Source organism: Aristolochia californica, unplaced genomic scaffold (genome assembly GCF_029961685.1).
Source record: "Aristolochia californica isolate CCGP_79_NKW_82.1479 unplaced genomic scaffold, dmAriCali1.0.hap1 SCAF_1, whole genome shotgun sequence".
NCBI lineage: Eukaryota > Viridiplantae > Streptophyta > Magnoliopsida > Piperales > Aristolochiaceae > Aristolochia > Aristolochia californica.
In genome coordinates, this window is record NW_027181770.1 from 59,009,458 (window position 1) to 59,028,580 (window position 19,123).

General features: G+C 35.1%; 2 protein-coding genes and 1 non-coding gene across 4 annotated transcripts; 1 reads left to right on the forward strand and 2 right to left on the reverse strand.

Moving 5' to 3' along the window:
• The first annotated feature begins 385 nt into the window (after nucleotides 1–385).
• LOC137963672 (uncharacterized) lies at nucleotides 386–7,841 on the forward strand. The gene is made up of 14 exons (XM_068810836.1): nucleotides 386–563; nucleotides 722–815; nucleotides 981–1,100; nucleotides 1,743–1,840; nucleotides 3,746–3,829; nucleotides 4,065–4,198; nucleotides 4,374–4,446; nucleotides 4,537–4,582; nucleotides 4,663–4,772; nucleotides 4,891–4,998; nucleotides 5,088–5,147; nucleotides 6,161–6,222; nucleotides 6,393–6,705; nucleotides 7,497–7,841. The coding sequence occupies exons 1-14, from the start codon at nucleotides 489–491 to the stop codon at nucleotides 7,707–7,709; spliced, it is 1,590 nt and encodes a 529-aa protein (XP_068666937.1). The 5' UTR covers nucleotides 386–488; the 3' UTR covers nucleotides 7,710–7,841.
• Nucleotides 7,842–10,656: 2,815 nt separating this feature from the next.
• On the reverse strand, nucleotides 10,657–10,738 carry LOC137965099 (small nucleolar RNA SNORD36). Its single transcript, XR_011116007.1, has one exon. It is a non-coding gene; the product is annotated as a small nucleolar RNA SNORD36 (small nucleolar RNA).
• Nucleotides 10,739–11,735: 997 nt separating this feature from the next.
• Nucleotides 11,736–17,706, reverse strand: LOC137963683 (long chain base biosynthesis protein 2d-like). Of its 2 annotated transcripts, XM_068810857.1 has the most exons (13): nucleotides 17,624–17,706; nucleotides 17,313–17,485; nucleotides 17,158–17,223; nucleotides 15,789–15,877; nucleotides 15,523–15,668; nucleotides 15,330–15,454; nucleotides 15,017–15,110; nucleotides 14,770–14,933; nucleotides 13,969–14,130; nucleotides 13,399–13,525; nucleotides 13,102–13,268; nucleotides 12,143–12,250; nucleotides 11,736–12,027 (listed from the first exon to the last, which is right to left on the reverse strand). In XM_068810857.1, the coding sequence occupies exons 2-13, from the start codon at nucleotides 17,436–17,438 to the stop codon at nucleotides 11,935–11,937; spliced, it is 1,467 nt and encodes a 488-aa protein (XP_068666958.1). In that variant the 5' UTR covers nucleotides 17,439–17,485; nucleotides 17,624–17,706; the 3' UTR covers nucleotides 11,736–11,934. The 2 variants fall into 2 exon arrangements, with proteins under 2 accessions (XP_068666958.1, XP_068666948.1); XM_068810847.1 differs by having other exon boundaries at nucleotides 17,313–17,682.
• Nucleotides 17,707–19,123: the final 1,417 nt, after the last annotated feature.

A 19,123-nucleotide genomic window follows, 5' to 3' on the forward strand; every position in this document is an offset into this window, starting at 1 on the left:
TTAGCATCATTTAATATAAAATCTCTAAATTAGCCTATTTTATAAATTGAAAATTAAATAATTTAAAATAATATTTTCTTAGTAGAAAACTTGGATAAGTGAGGCCAAACCAAATGAATTTGTCTTGTTGTGTGATACAGTGATCCAGAGTTGAGACTCGGCGGGTCAATCACCCTTATGGTTCGGCAGAAGCCACTTCCTAGTTCCTAGCCGAGTTATCACTTCCCAACTCGGGTCGACCCGGCGAGTTGCACAATCATGAAACGGAGGGATGCATCGATTTGGCTCTGTGAACCCTGGAGGTGAAGTTTGATATTTTTCTTCACTATTAATTTATTATCACAACATCTCTGATTTCGAACGCTGAAGCGCGAGCAATGCACACGCGCGGCGGCGGTGCTGCCAAATCTCCCTTCTTCTTCTTCGACCCCCCAAGTTTCAGCTGAGATTAGGATTTACTGTGACATGTTGAATCCGACCACGCGAAAATGGCAATGTCTGGTCTGGGGTTGGTCGGCAAAAACACATCTTTTCGTCCCCCACTTGTGTACTGCGTTAGGAAGGTACTCTTTAGAAAACACTTATCATTCTCTTTCTGTTTGTTTTTAGCATCTGTAAATGGTGAAGTTCTTTTCTCCGTGTTGGTTTTTACCTTCATATGTTGGCGAAATTTTTTCCTTTTTTTCTTTTTTATTTAGAATTGTGGTTCATTGTTGTGCAGATTCGACGAAGTTCAACTGCTGCTGTCGAGACAGTTGTGGAGCCTCACACTCTTAAAGAAGAACCAAAGCGCTCCGTTACTTCTCGCCGAATAGGTCCGTTGGTAATTAAATTATTATTATTATTATTTTTTACCGGAAGCGTTCAATGCTCGTTTTGAGCGAAACAATTTGATTTTGAATGAACTAAGAGCTTTGGACTTTGATATGCGTACCAACATGCTATTAAATTGCTGAGTTAATAGAATCGTTTATTTGCAGTACCGGCGGAGGAATTTGGCGTACCGCAATGGAAGAAGTTGAGTTCCAAAGAACTGGGCATTACGACATCAATGATAGAAAAGGCTACTAGAATAGTGCTAAATGGGCTTAAGAAAAAAGGTGTGTCCTTTTAATGCTAGACATGTACAATATGCATTATTTTCCATCACGTAAGTCTTACTAAGCTTTACAGGGCAGGAAGATTGTAGATTGTTGATAATTGTTCCCTTCTTATATATTTATTTAACCTCACACAAACTGGTTAGGAAGGTCTAATGTAGGTTGCTTCCTTTATTAAGAGGGAACTATACATGTTTGGCCTGTCCTATATAGTGCTTTTTGCTCAGGATAGCTGTTTACAGTTGGTGTCTTTCTAATTCAAATCATGCTCTGTACCGGGGATAGACCACCTGAAGAAATTTTTTGCAAAGTCAATTGTCTTGACAGTTGAACAATTGGTAGTATTGGTTTATATATTCAGGGGTATCAAATCCATGGTTAGTCCTGACTATCGGGCTCCTTTCTCAGACGACATTGCCATTTTTCTTGTCATTACCTTGTTCTGCCTTTTCCATGTTGTGCTTCTTTAATGCTCTCATGAACAATGTTTCAGCTAACATAAGTTGTCTGTCCATGAAATCAACGGTGTAATGATAATACGTAGATAGATGTATGCTCGATGATTCCTTAATAACGATTCATTATGGTTGACTCTTTTTCTTTTAATTTGTTTCCTCTCTTCTTCTTTTTTCAAAATTGCAGGATATGAGGTATATCTTGTTGGGGGTTGTGTGCGTGATCTTATTCTCAAGAAAACACCGAAGGATTTTGATATTATAACTACAGCCGAGCTGAAAGAGGTTTGCTTTATTTCTAAGTGCATTAACTGTTTTTGCTATTTTAAGGCTGGATCATGCCTTGACACGGAGACAATTCTTAATAAGATGAGCAACAGAGGAAAGAACATGGAGAAAAGTAGAGGGAAAGAAAAATAAATGAACAAGAAGCACATTATGGTATCAAAGACCAACATAAAGTAGGAAGGAGTATAAGTATGTTTTTTTCATTTTCCTTTTGACTTGAAATGAAAGAAACTGATCTTTTGACTTCACTCAGAGACCTAAAGATGGTATACTGTGTGTTTTTTTTCTAATAAAAAAGAAAAACCACTAAAGCATGAATCTGATTATCAACAAGAATATGTGCATAGGAGTTTGATTTTGTCTTCGCAAAAGGGTGGTGGACTTCTTTGTAGTACATGGCTCAATTGTGGAAGAAGAGAGTCATCCAAAACAATTAAAGCCACATAAAAGAAGAAGTAGAAGACTGAAATACTGCTGTTTCTATTTCTGGAAAAGTACCAGTGTAGAAAAGTACTCTTCTTTGGTAATTTCTATATATGGACAATAAGCATTTTCTACTGTTACTACTTTCCTAGTTTGTTAACAAGTCCTAATTAGGAGAGTTTTATTTAGCAAAATGTTTGGTTAGTGGTTTCCTTTACTAGTAGTCAATTTAGGAAAGCCATAATGCGTTCATTGTTGATAGTTTCTATCTTTGTTAATTGCTGGATTTTTTTTTTTCCAGTAAGTGGTTTTTAATTCAGTCTCAATTCAATTGTAATTAGGAGGTCAAGTTCTAGGAAAATTCTAACAAGGTGATGTAGCCTATTTTGGCAAGGGCTTGATAGATTCAGAATCTAATTGGGAGATATATTAGAACTTTTGTAACTGTTCAAGAACAATTCAAATTTTCATTTTGGTTGTTGCAGCACTGTTTTTCTCTTTCTTTTTGCTAAGAATAATTTCTTGGTTGACTTTTCTCTTGTGCTAGCTACTCTGCTAGTTACAAAACAACACCTGATAATTCAAGTTCTTCTGTTGGAACTTGAAAAACGTGAATTTCCCTAGAATTGAGAAGACAGAGGTTACTTTACCCATATTTAAGCCTTCTCTGTCAACTTAATTTCTGTAATTTGGTGGCGTTAACTTCTCTGGAGATTAAATCTTGTCCAAACTTCTGGAAACCTCTGGAGCATTTACATGAAACATTATTTGCTTCAACTACAAGTTCTTCTCTTAGATGCAACTGAAGGACTATGAATGAGTTGACAAGTCATTCCTATTTATTGCAATTTCATATCAGCATAGCATCTTGATGTTGGTGCATGTTAAATCGAAGGTTCATAAGACCCTTGTAGAATCTGACTGGTGTGATTGATATGGAAGGAAAACTAGTTGTCCTACTGTGATCAAATGATTTCAGTCAACAGTGACTTTCTTGTAAAGTAGGATTTCTGGAAAAATGTGAGTTAGCGGGTCTCAAAAGAGAGCCAGTACCAACTTGGCATGCTGACATGTTCAAAGGCTTAGCAAAGACCTGTCATTCTCTCAAAAGAAAAAGAAAGTAAATACAGAAGTTGATGGTTGTCTTCTGGATTTAGTTGAGGATCATATTCTGATCTATAATATTTTGTAATATGCTTCAAAAGCACCTTGTCTCTCTCATATTCTAATTATCAATAATTATTGTACTGAGATGGTGTCCTGTTGCCTGGAAAAAAAGGAAGGATTGCATGGAATAGAGAAAGACTAACTAATAACTATTAGAATGCAGAGTCCTTCCTTAGAATTATGTACTGATTGGTGTTCTATTTCCATGTTTTTGTTGATCAACCTATCAAAATGATTGGCCTTTTTCTTATTCATCTGGATCAACTTCATTGTCTGGACATCAAAGTAACTTTTGGGTATTGTAATTTTCAGGTAATGAGAATCTTTTCACGATGTGAAATTGTTGGAAAGCGATTTCCCATCTGCCATGTGCATGTCAATGACACCATTATAGAGGTTTGTTTTTTTCCCAAGTCACATATGCTTTGACGTCATCTATATTTTATAGACACTCCATTTAATGTTTGAGTTCTGCCAGCATGATGAAACCAGAAAATTGTCATGTTTTTACAAGAAGAAGCCATGGATCTTTATTATGCTATAATCTGTATAGAAGTTATAAGTTAGGTGCTTTTTGAATAGAAAGAACTTGTATCGCCAAAGTTAACTATTGGTTTTGTCATTGGAGTAGGTTTCGAGTTTTAGCACATCTGTAAGAAAATACGGCAAAGACCTGACTCATATTCTAAGAAAGCCTCCAGGCTGCAATGAGAATGACTACATCCGCTGGCGGAACTGTTTGAAACGAGATTTCACTATTAATGGGTTCTTATCTAACCTTTATAAATTTGAAAACTTAGTTGTCTTAAGAAAGAATATTTATGTAAAGATGGAGATAGTCCTTAGTGTATGATCACCTTTTAAAAAGAGAAAAAGATATTTTTTTTGTGGTTTTCTTGTTTCCTTTTGTTAACTTTTTTTATTTTTTTTTATTTTGTAGATTGATGCTTGACCCCTATGCAAAGCTTGTATACGATTACATGGGAGGCATGGAAGATATAAAAAAGGCCAAAGTGTGCATGTATCTTGAAACATTTTCATTTTTATAGAATTCATGTATGCATTTTGTCTGTATTTTCATTATCTGTTTTTCTTGCTTATAGGTTAGAACTGTAATTGCAGCACGTACTTCTTTCCAAGAGGACTGTGGTAAGTTGATTACCTGATTAAGTAATGATCACTTCCATATATAAAGTCAGCATCTAACCCCCATTAGTTGCTTGTTGCAGCTCGGATTCTTCGTGCAATCAGAATTGCAGCTCGTTTAGACTTCCATTTTGCCAAAGACACTGCTCATTCCTTAAAGGACTTTGCGAGCTCTGTGTTAAAACTCGATAAGGTGCTTATGTCATATGAGCTTACTTTAGTGCTTAACATTTTCTATAGTGGATTTGTGTTCTATTTATTGGCTTAAATCTGAAAAAAGAAGTTTATGCATTATATGCATTTACTTGCAGGGAAGGCTACTTATGGAACTGAATTACATGATGGCATATGGTTCTGCAGAACCTTCTTTGAGGTTACTTTGGAGATTTGGTCTCTTGGAGGTTCTTCTACCCATTCAGGTATGTGCCTAGTTGCCTTTATATAGTTTGGAGCTTGTTGATCCAATTTCTTCATTTTCCTTGGATAACGCAATGTTGTTAGACAACAGGCAGCATATTTTGTTGCACAAGGCTTTCAAAGGCGTGATAAAAGATCAAATATGCTCCTGGTATGTATGACTCTTGAACACTTCTGCTGCTTTATAGTTCCTTTGCAGGTTTCTTTTCTTCATGCATTCTTTGATATGTTTTTGAAATGCCTTTCTAAAAATATTGGTGAATTCTTTCGAGCGAGAGCTAGTGCATATCTTACATGTGATATGCAAGAATACTGGTATATATTTAAGATGTATCTAGATATTTAACATCATAACATACCCACATATAGTCGGTATTAGTTTAGCATTAAAAATACATCCTTTATTCATATTTTTTAATTATTTATTCATATTTGATCATCCTATATTTAATTTATGATTATTGATTGTGGAAGTACCTGCTTTCTCTTTATTTTATTTCTCTTTTTCTGGATATTTCATTGTGACTTTTGTTACATTAACAACTGACTGCCTGATGTGTGCAAGGTATCAGATTCATTAATTCTTTTTGCCTGAAAAAGAATAATAATAATAATAATTGGATTAACCAATGAATGGAGTCTTTTAACAGAAGGCCTTCGTTGTTAAAAAAAAAAAAAAAAAAGAATAGTTGCTCCTTCCGCTGACCTCTTGGCCCTCTAAATGGGTCTGATCAAAGGCCACCCACCTGTTTATCGTGGTTTTAATGGTTACAGCAGAGTTGGGATTCTTGATCACACCCATGATGTGCTGAAAGGTTCAGAACATACAATCAAATTTGAACATGGTGATTTCTACCTGTATGATATTGTAAATTGAATGTTGGTAATTTCCTTCAAATCTCTATCAAATGAACAGAATTATCACCCTAGTCACAAGGCTGTGGCATGAAAGCTATCTTATATTCTTGAACAATAATACCAATACCTTTAGATGATGTTAACTGTATCTCACTTTTTGTTTTCTCTTTCTATTATTATGAATGGAATAAAATGTTATCTAAAAGGAAAGGAGAGAAAAGAACTGGTTTGATTGTGTCTACCTATGTCTGATAATATCAGTTGGGCAAATTTATTTGGAAACTAATTCATTAGCTGTCTGTTCAGGCAATGTTCACAAACTTGGACAGGCTTCTTGCACCTGATAGACCATGCCATAGTAGCTTATGGTAAGGATATTTCATTATTTGAGGCTTTGTCCAGTTATGGTATTTAAAATTAACATTTTGCACATACTGGAGCATCTTTCCATGACAGTGATTATTTTCCTTGATGCTTTAACTCCCTTAATTTGAAGGGTGAAATCCATTCAATTCTCTCAACTAATTATGATGTATAGGGTTGGGGTATTGGCTTTTCACTATGCGTTGGCTGAAGAATATCAAGATCCTCTGGTGGTTGCTACTTTCACTCTTGCTGTGCATAATGGGGGAGACTTGTCTGAAGCTATAAGCATAGCAAGGAGGATAACAAAACTCCACGATAATAGCTTTCCTGAGCTATCAGAACCCAAAGAAATGTCAGATTCAGAATTGATGGATGAAGTGTTGGATCTTGCTTCATCAGTCAAGGCTTCATTGAGTATGATGACTAATGAGACATTTGTCTCAGAGGCAATGGCAAAATATCCTCAGGCTCCATATTCTGATTTGGTAAGTTCCTTTTGTCTATCTAGAGGCGACAACGGATTTAGATCTGGGATGGGTACATCATGGTTTGGATTTACTGAAACATGGAAGCAACCCATTGTTTTCAGGATTTGGATTGAAGTGCCATGCCTAACCTTTTTTCTTTGACCTGAATGGGATTTTCACTTTGTAGTTAGGTTTAGGTTGAAAACTACAAAGAACTGTCCTGGTTGATGGTTTTTTGCGGTAGACTGGGTTAGAGCAAATGTCAACCTGCAATCTCACTCTAGTTTCATGAGACCAAGTGCACTGTGAACTCCTACATTACCTGTTTGCTTTTCAATAGGGTATACTCCTTGGTCCTTAATAGTTATTGCAGTGCGTAGCACAATAAATTCATGATGACAAATTGAAAAATAGAATTTGGTTCATGTAGTTTAAGCTTTGTGGTCATTATTTTTGGGAAATAAGAAATATTTGAGAAGCCATTATTGACCTCTAAGTTTATGTTCTTAATTGAAAAAGTAAAAAACTCTTCCAAATCTGAATATTGTTGCAAAAAGTTTGTAATTATCATATTAAAATGATTGTCAGATGTCTGAAAGTTGTTTAGTGTTCAGTTTTCCTAAAAACTATGAACAATAACCTCTTCTTTTTTGCAATTGTTGTTGTTTTTTTTTTTTTTTTGGATTTCTGTAGTTTGTATGAAGTAGTTGTATAAATCCTGTTCCAAGCTTGAGGTCGTCATAAACAGCAATATTTGTTAATTTGGTCATAATGCTTTCCAAATCTGACATTGTTTTTGGTTGTTGTAGGTATTTATCCCATTGACATTATATTTGAAGGTCTGCAAGATCTTTGACTGTGTGAAACGAAACGGCCCTGAGAAGGGGTTTGTACCAAAAAGGGGCAGTAAAATTAATTATGAGTCATTAGCTGAGGGTGGGATGCAAGAGATTCGGCACACTTTTGCTCGTGTTGTCTTTGACACTGTCTACCCTCCGTCTTTAAATCTTAATGAGAAATAATATTTTTCAGAAAATTTGTATTCTCAGAATGTTTTAGTTTGGACCAGAAGCCAAGACCTCTCCAGTAAATACGCAAGGCACTGCTCTGCAGGGAAAGAAATATGGGCAGGAGGATGAAGAAATAAGATTAGGTTGAGGTAAAAGCCAATATTCAATATTGTTTGTTCTCCACATCGTATTCGCTTCTGAAGAAGTTAAAAACACTTTTACATCGGGAACTCTCTTGTCTCGTGGGTCCCTTGGTATGAGATGTCAGCTCTTGTGGCCCCTACGCTCGAGTTGTTAAATGTCAAGGATTTGCACGTCACGTTAGACGAAGATCAAACGGTTGGCCCCCGTTACCATTCACGTGCCTTGCAGTGTTTCTATTCTCAAGTGGATTCTTCCTAGCTACCTGCAATGATAATGGCCCTACAGTGATCCAAATGCACTTACCAATGGGGGACACGTATAGTAATTGATCTAAGATACCCATCGAGGATGCAAACACCAAGTCATTAAAGTGATGGGGCCACGAGTAAGCCAAAGAGGGCCCACTCTTGTTTTTGGTCAGATTGATCATTTACACATCGGGCGGCTATATTAAGAAAGGTCATACTTATCTTGATCGAAGTGGGCACAATTTGGGCCCACAAAATCTATGCAAGACACTAAATTGGTAACTCGATGGACACCTTCTCAGGCTATTGAACGTTAAAGAAGCACTATCGAGTGTCAGGCCCGACCGTAACATAACTTGGCAAATGGAGAGAGAGAGAGAATTGTCCATCTACTCAAATAACGTAGTCTGGAAGGAGACATTTGTAAAGTATAAAATTTTATTTGTTGAACAATTTGGACGCTGATTCATGATACAGATCGTTGACATTGATTAAGGACTAAGATTGAAGGAATCTGAATATCAAAACACAGAGATTTTGTCAGACAATCAGTCCATTGCCAAAATAAGAGTTTTGGTTAAATTTTAGATCCATTATTGAGATCATAGCTCAATTAATGGTTAGATGAAGTAGACTATACAAGGTTAAAAATCAAATTAAAGTACGTCAAGCAAAGGAGGTGATATATATTATTACAAAAGAGTGCCACTAATCAAAGGTGGTGGCATATCATTAACATTAGGTATCATATGGAAGGGAGACGTTTTTTAGGTTGGAAAGTTTTTTTAGGGGAAAAAGTGTTGGATAAATCTACTAGAACTCTGCAACAAATATAAATCTTATCGCAACTCTATCAAAATTCTCTTGAAACCATAGCAAAACTTGCAACAAACAGACATTATGTTGCAACTCTACTATCCCTCTAAATACCTCAAACTTGAGGTGAACCTAAAGTCCTACTGGATTTATGCAATAAAAACTACATCAAACAATTATTTTAGTTGTTATTTTGTCACAATCTTTGGACTCAGTTTGTGCATGAAGATCAAATAAGAGGAATAAACTAAAGATCAGACCCTACAAGTTTTAAATCTTGTAACTATCCTTGTTGAACTTAAAATCGTGCCCGTTTGCAAAACAATTCTGTTTCAATAATTGATATGATTTGGACCAAAACTCAGATTTTGATAATTAAATAACTGTTTAACAAAATCTTTATGTTTTAATTATCAAAAGTTTTGACTTTGACAATTGGTGTGGTCAAATTTCTTCAATCATATGTTGTTGATCAATGTCGACAATCTAAAAAAACTCAATTGATAAATCCCTATTTTTCTTGCTTACCATATCAACAGGAAATTCCATTTAAAATCAATAAACAACTCTTTCCTGCTGGATATCCATAAGGATTATATTATCACTTTTTCGTATGCAGTCACCCTTGTACGTAATTTTCTAACTTAAAAGAATAATTTTTCATGTATAACTCGAGCCAATTACTAAAATCATGAACTTAAACTCACCAAAATGTTAAATCTAATTAGCACATTTATATAAATTAAGCAGCTAATTTATTTGAAAAAAAGTGCATTGACATGTTGGAAAAGCCAAAACAAGATCCATTAAAATAACAAGTTTCTAATTGCTGATTAAATTTAGATTTTAATAAGCAGATCAATGTTGAATCCAATAATGCACATAAAGCTCAGTGATGATCCTTCCATGATCCAAATAACCTACACTTTCTATGTGATATAATTAATATCATATTTCTTTCCTAAGGGAATTTTTATAAAACTTTTTTTTTTCCACGTGTTTTAATACTTTTATAACACATTCATAAGCGCATTTTCTCTAAATATTACATTTTATGGAATTAAGCATTTTTCTTAATGACATTTTATTCCGATACTAGAAAAATGAGCCATTTAAAAGTAAATTTCATAGAAAAAACTGCCCAGCACTACAGAATACACTAATAGGATAATACATCTCTACAAAAAATGCACCAAAAAACACTAAATATAAAATGAGAAAAATAATAAAAACTCAGTCAAAAGCAACCCTAGCGAAGATCAGCCCGAACAATTCATTAAAAAAAAAAAGTTCCGAGATCTAAGATCGGGGCTCAACAAAATTTTGCCCTAGACCAGAAGGAAACAGTGATTACTCACTGGGAAGAAGTGAGCATAGAGAGGGAGATTAAGACCACTACAAATATACAGACAAATGCCGACCCTTTTCATCCGCAAACAATCTAAAAAACACATTTGCAAGTTTCAAACTAGTAACACTTTTACTCTTTTGCTTGATTTCAGCACCAATTCATTTCTAAAAAAACCTTACATAAAAAGTATGTTCTTAACAAATAAAAAAAAAAGAAAGGAAACAATTAGAAATCTTTGCAGAGATCTACGAAGAAAAAAGAATACTGCAGTAGAGAAGTCGTAACACGAAAATGCGTCGAAACGAAACAAATCAATAACAGTGTAAAAAAAAAAAAAAACATGTAAGAGGAGTTGGAAGGGAAAATAGAATAAAGATCAGGAAATGTGGAAAGAACAGTATGAGCATCAGTTTTAAAAAGCTCGAATTTATAAGCATCATGGAGAGGTCAGCCATGATATTTATCGTCCTCATCATTTGCTCACATTAAACTTTTCTTCCAAGAAAACAAGCAAGATCGGAAAACCGGAGTATACAAGACTCAGTCATGAAATTAAGAACGCAAATAGATTAAAAGATATCGCTAGGAAGAGAACTGGCGAAAGGAATAGACCTGAAGGTAGGCCACGCTCTCGGCGGACGGAGCATCTCATCTGCGACCTGCTATAAATAAAGAGGCAGATGGAGGTAAGGTGTTCGATGCCAAAACCCTAAAAGTGGTTTCGCACGGGCTGCACGGGGATGAAAATTGATGTCCCTTCTTAGCCGCTCGGCTCGCTCCAATATATTAGATGTTAAACCCCCAAAACTTAAAAGTATAAGACTAACAATAAAAATTATTGATTTCTATGAATTATTATTTTCAAAATTTATATATTTTTGTTATTAACTAGTATTTTTATTATATATTATGCAATTAAGCAATGATTCATATCAATAATTTTTATAAAACTTAATTATTTTCACATAATTGACTACTACGTAATACTTTATATATCATATTGTCTAACACTCCCTTTGAGTTGGTGTATATAAAAATCCTAAATGTTTATGCTTCCAACAAACTTTATTGATCAAGTTAAGCTCAATGCCTTATGTTAATTAACTATTTTTTTTATAACAAAGTGCAATGCCCAAATATAGAATTCAAGTCATTTTGGAGTCTTACACAATCAGCATTTCTCAAGCATCTTATACGAGTATAAGTATTGGACTAATACAATGACCCACATTTAGGAGATTTCTTTTTTAAGTTATTCAAAATTTGTTCCAAAGCTCTCCTCATAATACTTAATATATGATAGTTTATGATAGATCAATTTTCTAATTAACCTCCCCAAATGGTTAGGATCCTAAAAAGGTTCATCGCCATCAAACAATATAGTTACCTTGATATTAGGTTTCATTAGAGTATCTATGAGTAGACAGACCCACAGTTCTTTCTCTTGTAAGTTGTAACTAGTCAAGTATATACTTCTATTGTAGCAATTTAATATTCTGAAAACTAGCACTCCATGACGGTATGACCACAGCCAATTGATATAACTGTACATATAACAAATCAAAATGTATAAAAGAAAGATGGCTACTCAAAAATTTCGGTCAGAATACAATGCATGCGGGGTTTTACCATTTCCCTCGTTTGAAATTGCCTCAAAACTTTGTGACCAAAGAATCTCCTATGCCGGTTTCTCTCTGCCTTCTATTTGCTGTTGCTCGGGCTCGGCGGGGAAGTACTTTATACCAACTAGGTCGCCAACTTTGCTGATAACCTACCAAATTTACATTGAAGCTTAGACCATCAAATTAGTTCATTATAAAAAAAGAAAAACTTTTGGCTTGCGGAAACCGGGAGTTTTGCAGGTTAAGAACATTATTGGAAATCACCTCTAACCCCTTCATCAAATCTTCCTTGGTGTGAGAAGCAGATATGCAGATCCTGGCCCTGGCCAACAGCAGAGGAGTTGCAGGGAATGCAACTACCACAACTGCAACCTGAACAAGATGGGCAACTTTCACTGTCAGTAAACCATAAAGTGGCTATAGCTGCTGCATCTCTTTACTCTTTAATGTAATGTCTGTCAAAAACAGAACCATGAGAGATGACGTATCTTTCAAATAAACACTGAAATATGAAAAGTAATGATTTCGTTGAGCAACAAACTACAGAGACATCCTGAAAACTACAGAAAATCCTAATTCTCTAACATCGAACCTAAAGAAAATACATCATAGTATTAAGACAATCACGACTAAGATGTGATTTCTGAACACGTTAAATTGTATTCTACATCTGTTGGCTGACATATCTATGGGTCAAACTGGGGTTTGACACTCGAAGAACCAATGGACATTTAAGGTAGGGATTGTTAAAAAGAAACAAAAATACGACATTATCTCCAGCATGTCAACAAATCTTAGTAACAAAATCTACCCTCTTTAGATTAAAATTTTGTTTGAAACTTAAAATATCTGGGTCCAAGTCTGCTCTGTTCCAGGATTTAGATCCAAATCAGGTTTGAATCTGGAAACCGGTCCAGGGATAGCTGAGATTAGATTATTGTTTTTCAAAAAAATCAAAAGATCTGGGTCCATGTCTGCTCTGTTCCAGGATTTAGATCCCAACAAGGTACTTGAATCTGGAACCAGAACCAGGGATAGCTAAGATAAGACACGTCCTGTTCTAATCTAAGAGAACATTTTTGTAGAAGTTGAAGGTTACATGTCCTCAAATCAGAGAATTGCAGAACAATTATTGCATAGTGTGTTCCACTGTATAATGTGTGTCTAAAATGATTTGGTATAAAGTAATCAGATTATTGGTGGCAGAACACATGCATACTTACATTTTGGCTCAGACATTCACGAGAAAATGCAGGAATTTTTGAGGGATTGTAAAGCATTATTGGCATAACAGGTGAGTCATTATCACCAAGAACCTCAAATCCCATCTTCTGTAGCTCAGAGCGGAAAAAATTACTATTCTCACGGATTCGTGCAAGTTTCTGAGCCCCTGTATGGAACTAAATTTAGCTTGGAAGTAAATTTAGCTAGTCATGACCAAATATGACTCAACAATTTTTTCAAGTTCATTCAATTCAAGAAATAATTAAAAAGAAAAGTGAGAGGAACATCTTCTGCACCTCTATTAGAACCATCCTCTCCAAGAATGACTTTTATTGCAGATATAACTTGTTGCACAGCTGGTGGTGATATTGATGTTGCATAAAGATGAGCAGGACAGGCATACTTCAAGTACTTTATAAGTTCCTGAAAGACAATTAAGTTTCAAGTCAAATTTTCAGTGCTTCACTCTAACTTTGATTTTTCTAGGATTTATCTTCTTATTGGCAGTATTTATGTTGTAAACTCCCACAAAAAGTAGGAGCTTCAGGTTGTCCCAGAAGCCCATGGATAAGAGTCCAAAACATGGATGATCTTGTCCTAACTTAACGAATCTGCATATAATCAAATTCCTTACTTTTCCCATGAGAAAAAAACCATAAATCTTGTGGATCTCTATGTTTCTTTTGGTGCTTCCAAGCTTTAATACGGGCTTCAGTGATCAAAAATTGCTGCAAGTTAAGTGGCTTCCTCAACTGGTACCAATAATTACATTCTTCACTTTCAATAAAAGATAGTACAGAGGGACAGTTTTCCACTAGTAAGGACCAGTTCAGACAAGAAAAAAAGATTTGAAATGATAATCAAACCTTGGATCCGGCAATGTAGCCTCCACAAGAACCAAATGATTTAGTAAAAGTTCCCATCATGATATCTAGATCAGAAGGATCTACTCCAAGGAGCTCACAAACACCTCTACCAGTTTTTCCAACTGCTCCAATGCTGTGTGCCTCATCTAAATATGTGTATGCCTATTTCCAAGGAAAAAACACAAAATGAGCTCTAAAAATTTTGCAATTCTCATTTCATATCACAAGGGTGAATTTCAAGAGACATGATTCAGTCTTCAGAAAAATGTCTCACAATTCTAATCTAGCATCATACCAAATAGGTGATTGTCTGAATATGTACATGACAGACATATTTTCCAGCTCCAGTCTTCCCGCTTTCTATAAACTAAAAGCAGTAGCATTCAACAGGTGCAAATACTTTTTTGTGTATCATATTCACACTGCAACTGACCAAAAGTTCTGAAGACAACAAGCAATGGTGAATAAAGCAATAGTGACAATTTTTCAGCTAATAACCAAATCAGATGCAAGGTAACCAGTTTTGAATTCTCTTTTCCTTTTAGCTATTTAACATTTGGAAATCTTTGAACTTCTATTCTTAATCTACTTGGTCTTTTGGAACTTACCAGAATTATGTCATAATTTTTTAGCCCATAGACTAGAAAAAAAAAATGAGGCATTAATAGACCCGAATATAGAAAATATATATAGCTCACACAAGTGCAGCATTTCATATGGAATAATATCCTGGCAGATGTTCATAAAGAAAAAGTACGGCAAGTATGAGAACAAAGAATAATTGTGTTGAACTAACACGACCTTATATTTTTTGCAAACAGCAATAATCTCACGAAGTTTGCATAGTTCCCCTTCCATGCTGTAGATCCCTTCAACAACAACAATAATCTTCTTCCAAGGTCTATGTGTTCGAGGCTGACCATCAGCAATCTGTTCTCTCAGCACTTCCTCCAAGTGAGATGGAGCTGGCAACAAAGAACAGAGATGCATATGACGCATTAATTTTGCCAAAGCAGCAAGTATAAAGTATCAAAAGTCAAAAACTCACTGTTATGTTGGAAGACCCTAACTGTCGCTCCAGATCCTCGAGCACCATTCACAATTGAATTATGGTTCAAAGAATCACTAACAATCAAACCTCCCTGTGGATAATAATGATAAGACAAAGTTAAGTAATGTAAACTTGTTAATGGGTATCAGTTTAAAGTTCCAATTACAGTATGCACAGATGGATAGAACAAGGAGTGAATTTGAATAAACATAAGGTCCAACTTCCCTAAAACTTCTAACAGGTGACTTCTATGCACAAAATTACAACCTTGCACAATAATTAAATATGTAGAAAACCAATTTTGATTTACCTTCCCAATCAGTACAGGTATGATGGCAGAGTTTGTCACATAACCCATACCAAAGACCACTGCAGCTGGCTTCCCAACAAATTTTGCGACCAACTCTTCCAATTCCTCATGCAATGCAGTGGTGCCTGATGTCATCAAAACACTAGATGAATGGCTAAAGACAAGAAATACAGCTTTGGTCACCAAAACATACCTCCATCTACTCGAGTACTGCAAGTACTTGGTGAAAATTTATTCAAGGATTGAATCACGCGAGGAGTGCAATACTCATCTGCAGCTGCAAATCCAAGATAGTTGTAAGATCCTAAGTTAAGGCATCTGGTTGTCTTTGTCGTTCGCCTGCACCAAATTCCATTGGTTGGAAACATGAGAAGATGTCACAACTACATCCATATGACAGATAATGTCAAGAACAATGGGAGATTTTATAGGTAGACGATTTTAATTAAAGAAACCAACTTCAGAGTCTTGTTATTGTCATTCGAATAGCATTCCACCACATCAATCCATGCATCAGGTGCACTAGCTATCGGCCGACCAAAGCAGTCCTGTTGGGAAATAGAGAAAATAGACAAATCCTAATTTTCATTAGCCACAGTTTCAATAATATACAACCAAAGGCTATGGATCATACCATAGCCTACACATGAATAGCCAACTTTGAACAGTAAGATAAGTGTCTTTGAGTGGTTCTTCAGGTGGGTCCTTACAAGAAAATGTAAAAAACGCCATGAAATCCAATGGAATAAATCTTGAACTAGAAATTTTGAAACCTAAGAGCAGTTTGGATGAAAAAAGTATTATTTCATTAGCATAACCTTTCAGCCATAGACTGAACTAGAAGATGCAGCCAAAACAAAGATCATGATAGAGAAGAAAGAAAATGGACGATAATCATCATAATCAGAAGCCTTTCTCAACTAATTTGGGTATCAGCTACATACGTGGACTACCTCCATTTTCCTCTATTGCTAGTTGGCCTTTTTCTATCTTCATAAATTTCACCCATTCTGCCAGTCCCCCAAACTGACCAGTACACTAAGGTCCAAGTAACTCTACAAGTAAGTGCACTGATAAATCAAATAAATCACTATTTCAGCTGCAGTAGTCTTCACGGAAAAACAAACACAAGCTAAAGATGCTCGGTGATAAAGATCCAGACACTATGGGCAAACTGCAAAGTGGGATCGGGCCTCGGCTTTAATAAAATTGTGCCTTTCTTAAAAATAAAAAACAAAAACAAAAAGACACTATGAGCAAAGTGGAAGGGAGCCTTGGCATATCCAATTCTAAGTATTTTTCCCGTTTCTGAAACTCTATTTTTGTTCGTGGTATCAAATTTATTCGTGATAATTACTCTTCAAAAAAATAAAAATAAAAATAAAATTTCATGACAACCATCTTTCCAAAAAAAAGTTTCCATCAAAACCATAATCAAATTCATCAGACGAATTCAACTGTGGCACGGCTAATTAATCTAAATTCACCAACCGCAATAAGTCAAATTTATACTGATTCCGCAGATTTACAACTCATTAATTCACAGGTGCACTAGAGTTGTACACGGTGCCGTACATTTAGCAATTCGATAGAAAACATATTTTTACAAATCTAACAAATTTCCTCACTGTACCCTCCTTTAGAAAGGCGCTTTCATTCTCTCGACAATTACCAAGTCACCATTTCATTATCAACTACTTTTTTCACGGATCACATCTATCAATCAAAAGAAGTCGTCTGAAAGACGGATGACAAATCCTAAATCTAATGAATAAAAATTTTAAATAAAAATTCTTTTTGGACGAAAAAAACCAAAATCTAAACTCACCTGAATCCGTAGATACAACCGCCGCGTATAAAAGTCCTCGAGCCCCAAACAGATCGGCGCATAGCCCTGTCAAAACAAACTACAAAGATTTCACCAAAAAAAAAAAAAAAGTAAACAGACAATTTTCAGCTCGACGGATCAAACCGAAACTGTACCTGGAGTTTGTTCGAACTGAAGCACTCGAGGAACTTCCTGAACAGATCTCTGAGCTGACCAAACGCAAAGAGGAGGCCGTAGCTGAAGAGCGTCGTCAAGGCAGTGAGATAAGGAATGTTAATCATGTCGCTCGATCTCTACTTGACCGCACATGCAATCATTCGATCGGATCCTAAAGAAAAGTGCAGAGATCGGGGATATGCCAGAAAGACGATTTTCAGATTGGACGGGGTCTTTTCGTCTATGAAATTCCTTTTTGCTGAGAAAGAATCAAGAACAAGTGAGGAGTATTTGGAGTTTCTGAAAGTACCGTCAGAGGGAGAGAGCGAAAGAACTCGAGCTGATCACGAACCTTCGTATATTGGAACCTCGTGCTTCCAACTGTTGAGTCCGACAATTTTAACCGATTTTGATTACCTAATAAAATTGGATGTATTTTTATAGATAACAAAAGTTGGTTGTCTCAATTTTTTTTAAATAATTTATAACTTAATAAATAATAAACTAATAACTCATTTAATATTTTTATAATTTATTAAATTACCCACTTGATTGATATTAAATAATGAAGTACTAACTTAATTACTAATAATGTTCTCTTGGTCCACCATTATCAAACAACATCAAAAGAATCAAAATGTGTATTAAATAATTAACATCTTAAGTACTAACTACTAGTTAATAATTACTAATTATGCCTTAAAAAGAAACAACAAAACAACTAACACTAATAAATGTCATAAATTTAATAATTATTATTTATTTGTTAATCAAATAATACTTAAGTTTAACTAAAAGAAGATAAAGAAAACAAAAAAAAAACTTCACCAACAAAGATGGAAGGAACTGTCAGCACAAATTGAGGGAAGGGAAGCAAGATCCAATGGAATATCGACCAGGAGACTATCATCTAACACAAAAACAGTTAAAGAGGTGAATAAGAGCAGATATAGCTCTCAAAGGGCAGAAGAAGCGAGCAATGAAAGAGATGGGAATTCGTTGAACATGACACATAAATGGCACAAAACTATCGAAAATGGTACATACACAATTAATGCCGAGAAATTAGGGTTTAGGGGTGGAAGGGTGGGAGGCGACGAATTTGGTGTTTGCCTTTCCTCCTTCGGTCCTGATTGAAGAGGTTTCAGCGTACGCCTTTCCTCCTTAGCTCTCAAGTCTCAAGTCTCGAGCCAGGTCCTATATTGATTGCTAAAAATTATTATATGTTGGGTTCAAGTAAATGAGCCGATTCGCGAGCTCCTCATTCGAGTTTGGCTGGTTTACTTAAATGAGTCTGAAACTTGATCTTGAATTTGATTCGAGATCGAGTTATTTCAAACCAAACCGAGCTAGAACTAAACCAAACTAGAGCTACTTGCCATCTGGCTCTGTTCGATGCCCCTATAAATAAGATTGCAATAGCCGATAAGGAGTAAACTAGTAACGGATATTACAATGCCCATACATGGTACATTTAAAAGCTTATTTCGTTTTTGATTTTTTTTCCATTTATCTTTGGATAGATGGATGAATAGAGAAGTAGATAATTTAATATACTATCTTAGAAAAAATAAATATAATAATATCAAAATTATAAATAACTAAAAGTATTTAAAATTAAAATAAAGCTTCAATATCTCAAAAGATTTATATAGAAATTATAAACTAATAAATATATTCATAATATTAAAAATTAATATATCGTCCCCTGACTTTCGCTGGTTATGTATTATATAAAACATTAGTAAATGAGTATTTAGGTGTGAAAATTGATTATCTATATCCATTTCGTTTATTGATTAGGTAACTA

What these genes read in the sequence shown, in the direction of transcription:
- LOC137963672 (XM_068810836.1), top strand. Translation starts at nt 489, where the DNA reads ATGGCAATGTCTGGTCTGGGGTTGGTCGGCAAAAACACATCTTTTCGT. An exon ending in TTGTGTACTGCGTTAGGAAG is followed by an intron (nt 564 to 721) that starts GTACTCTTTAGA and finishes ATTGTTGTGCAG; the next exon opens with ATTCGACGAAGTTCAACTGC. An exon ending in CGAGATTTCACTATTAATGG is followed by an intron (nt 4,199 to 4,373) that starts GTTCTTATCTAA and finishes TTTATTTTGTAG; the next exon opens with ATTGATGCTTGACCCCTATG.
- LOC137963683 (XM_068810857.1), bottom strand. Translation starts at nt 17,438, where the DNA reads ATGATTAACATTCCTTATCTCACTGCCTTGACGACGCTCTTCAGCTAC. An exon ending in TACCTGTACTGATTGGGAAG is followed by an intron (nt 15,111 to 15,329) that starts GTAAATCAAAAT and finishes TATTATCCACAG; the next exon opens with GGAGGTTTGATTGTTAGTGA. An exon ending in GTGAATGTCTGAGCCAAAAT is followed by an intron (nt 12,251 to 13,101) that starts GTAAGTATGCAT and finishes CATCTTGTTCAG; the next exon opens with GTTGCAGTTGTGGTAGTTGC.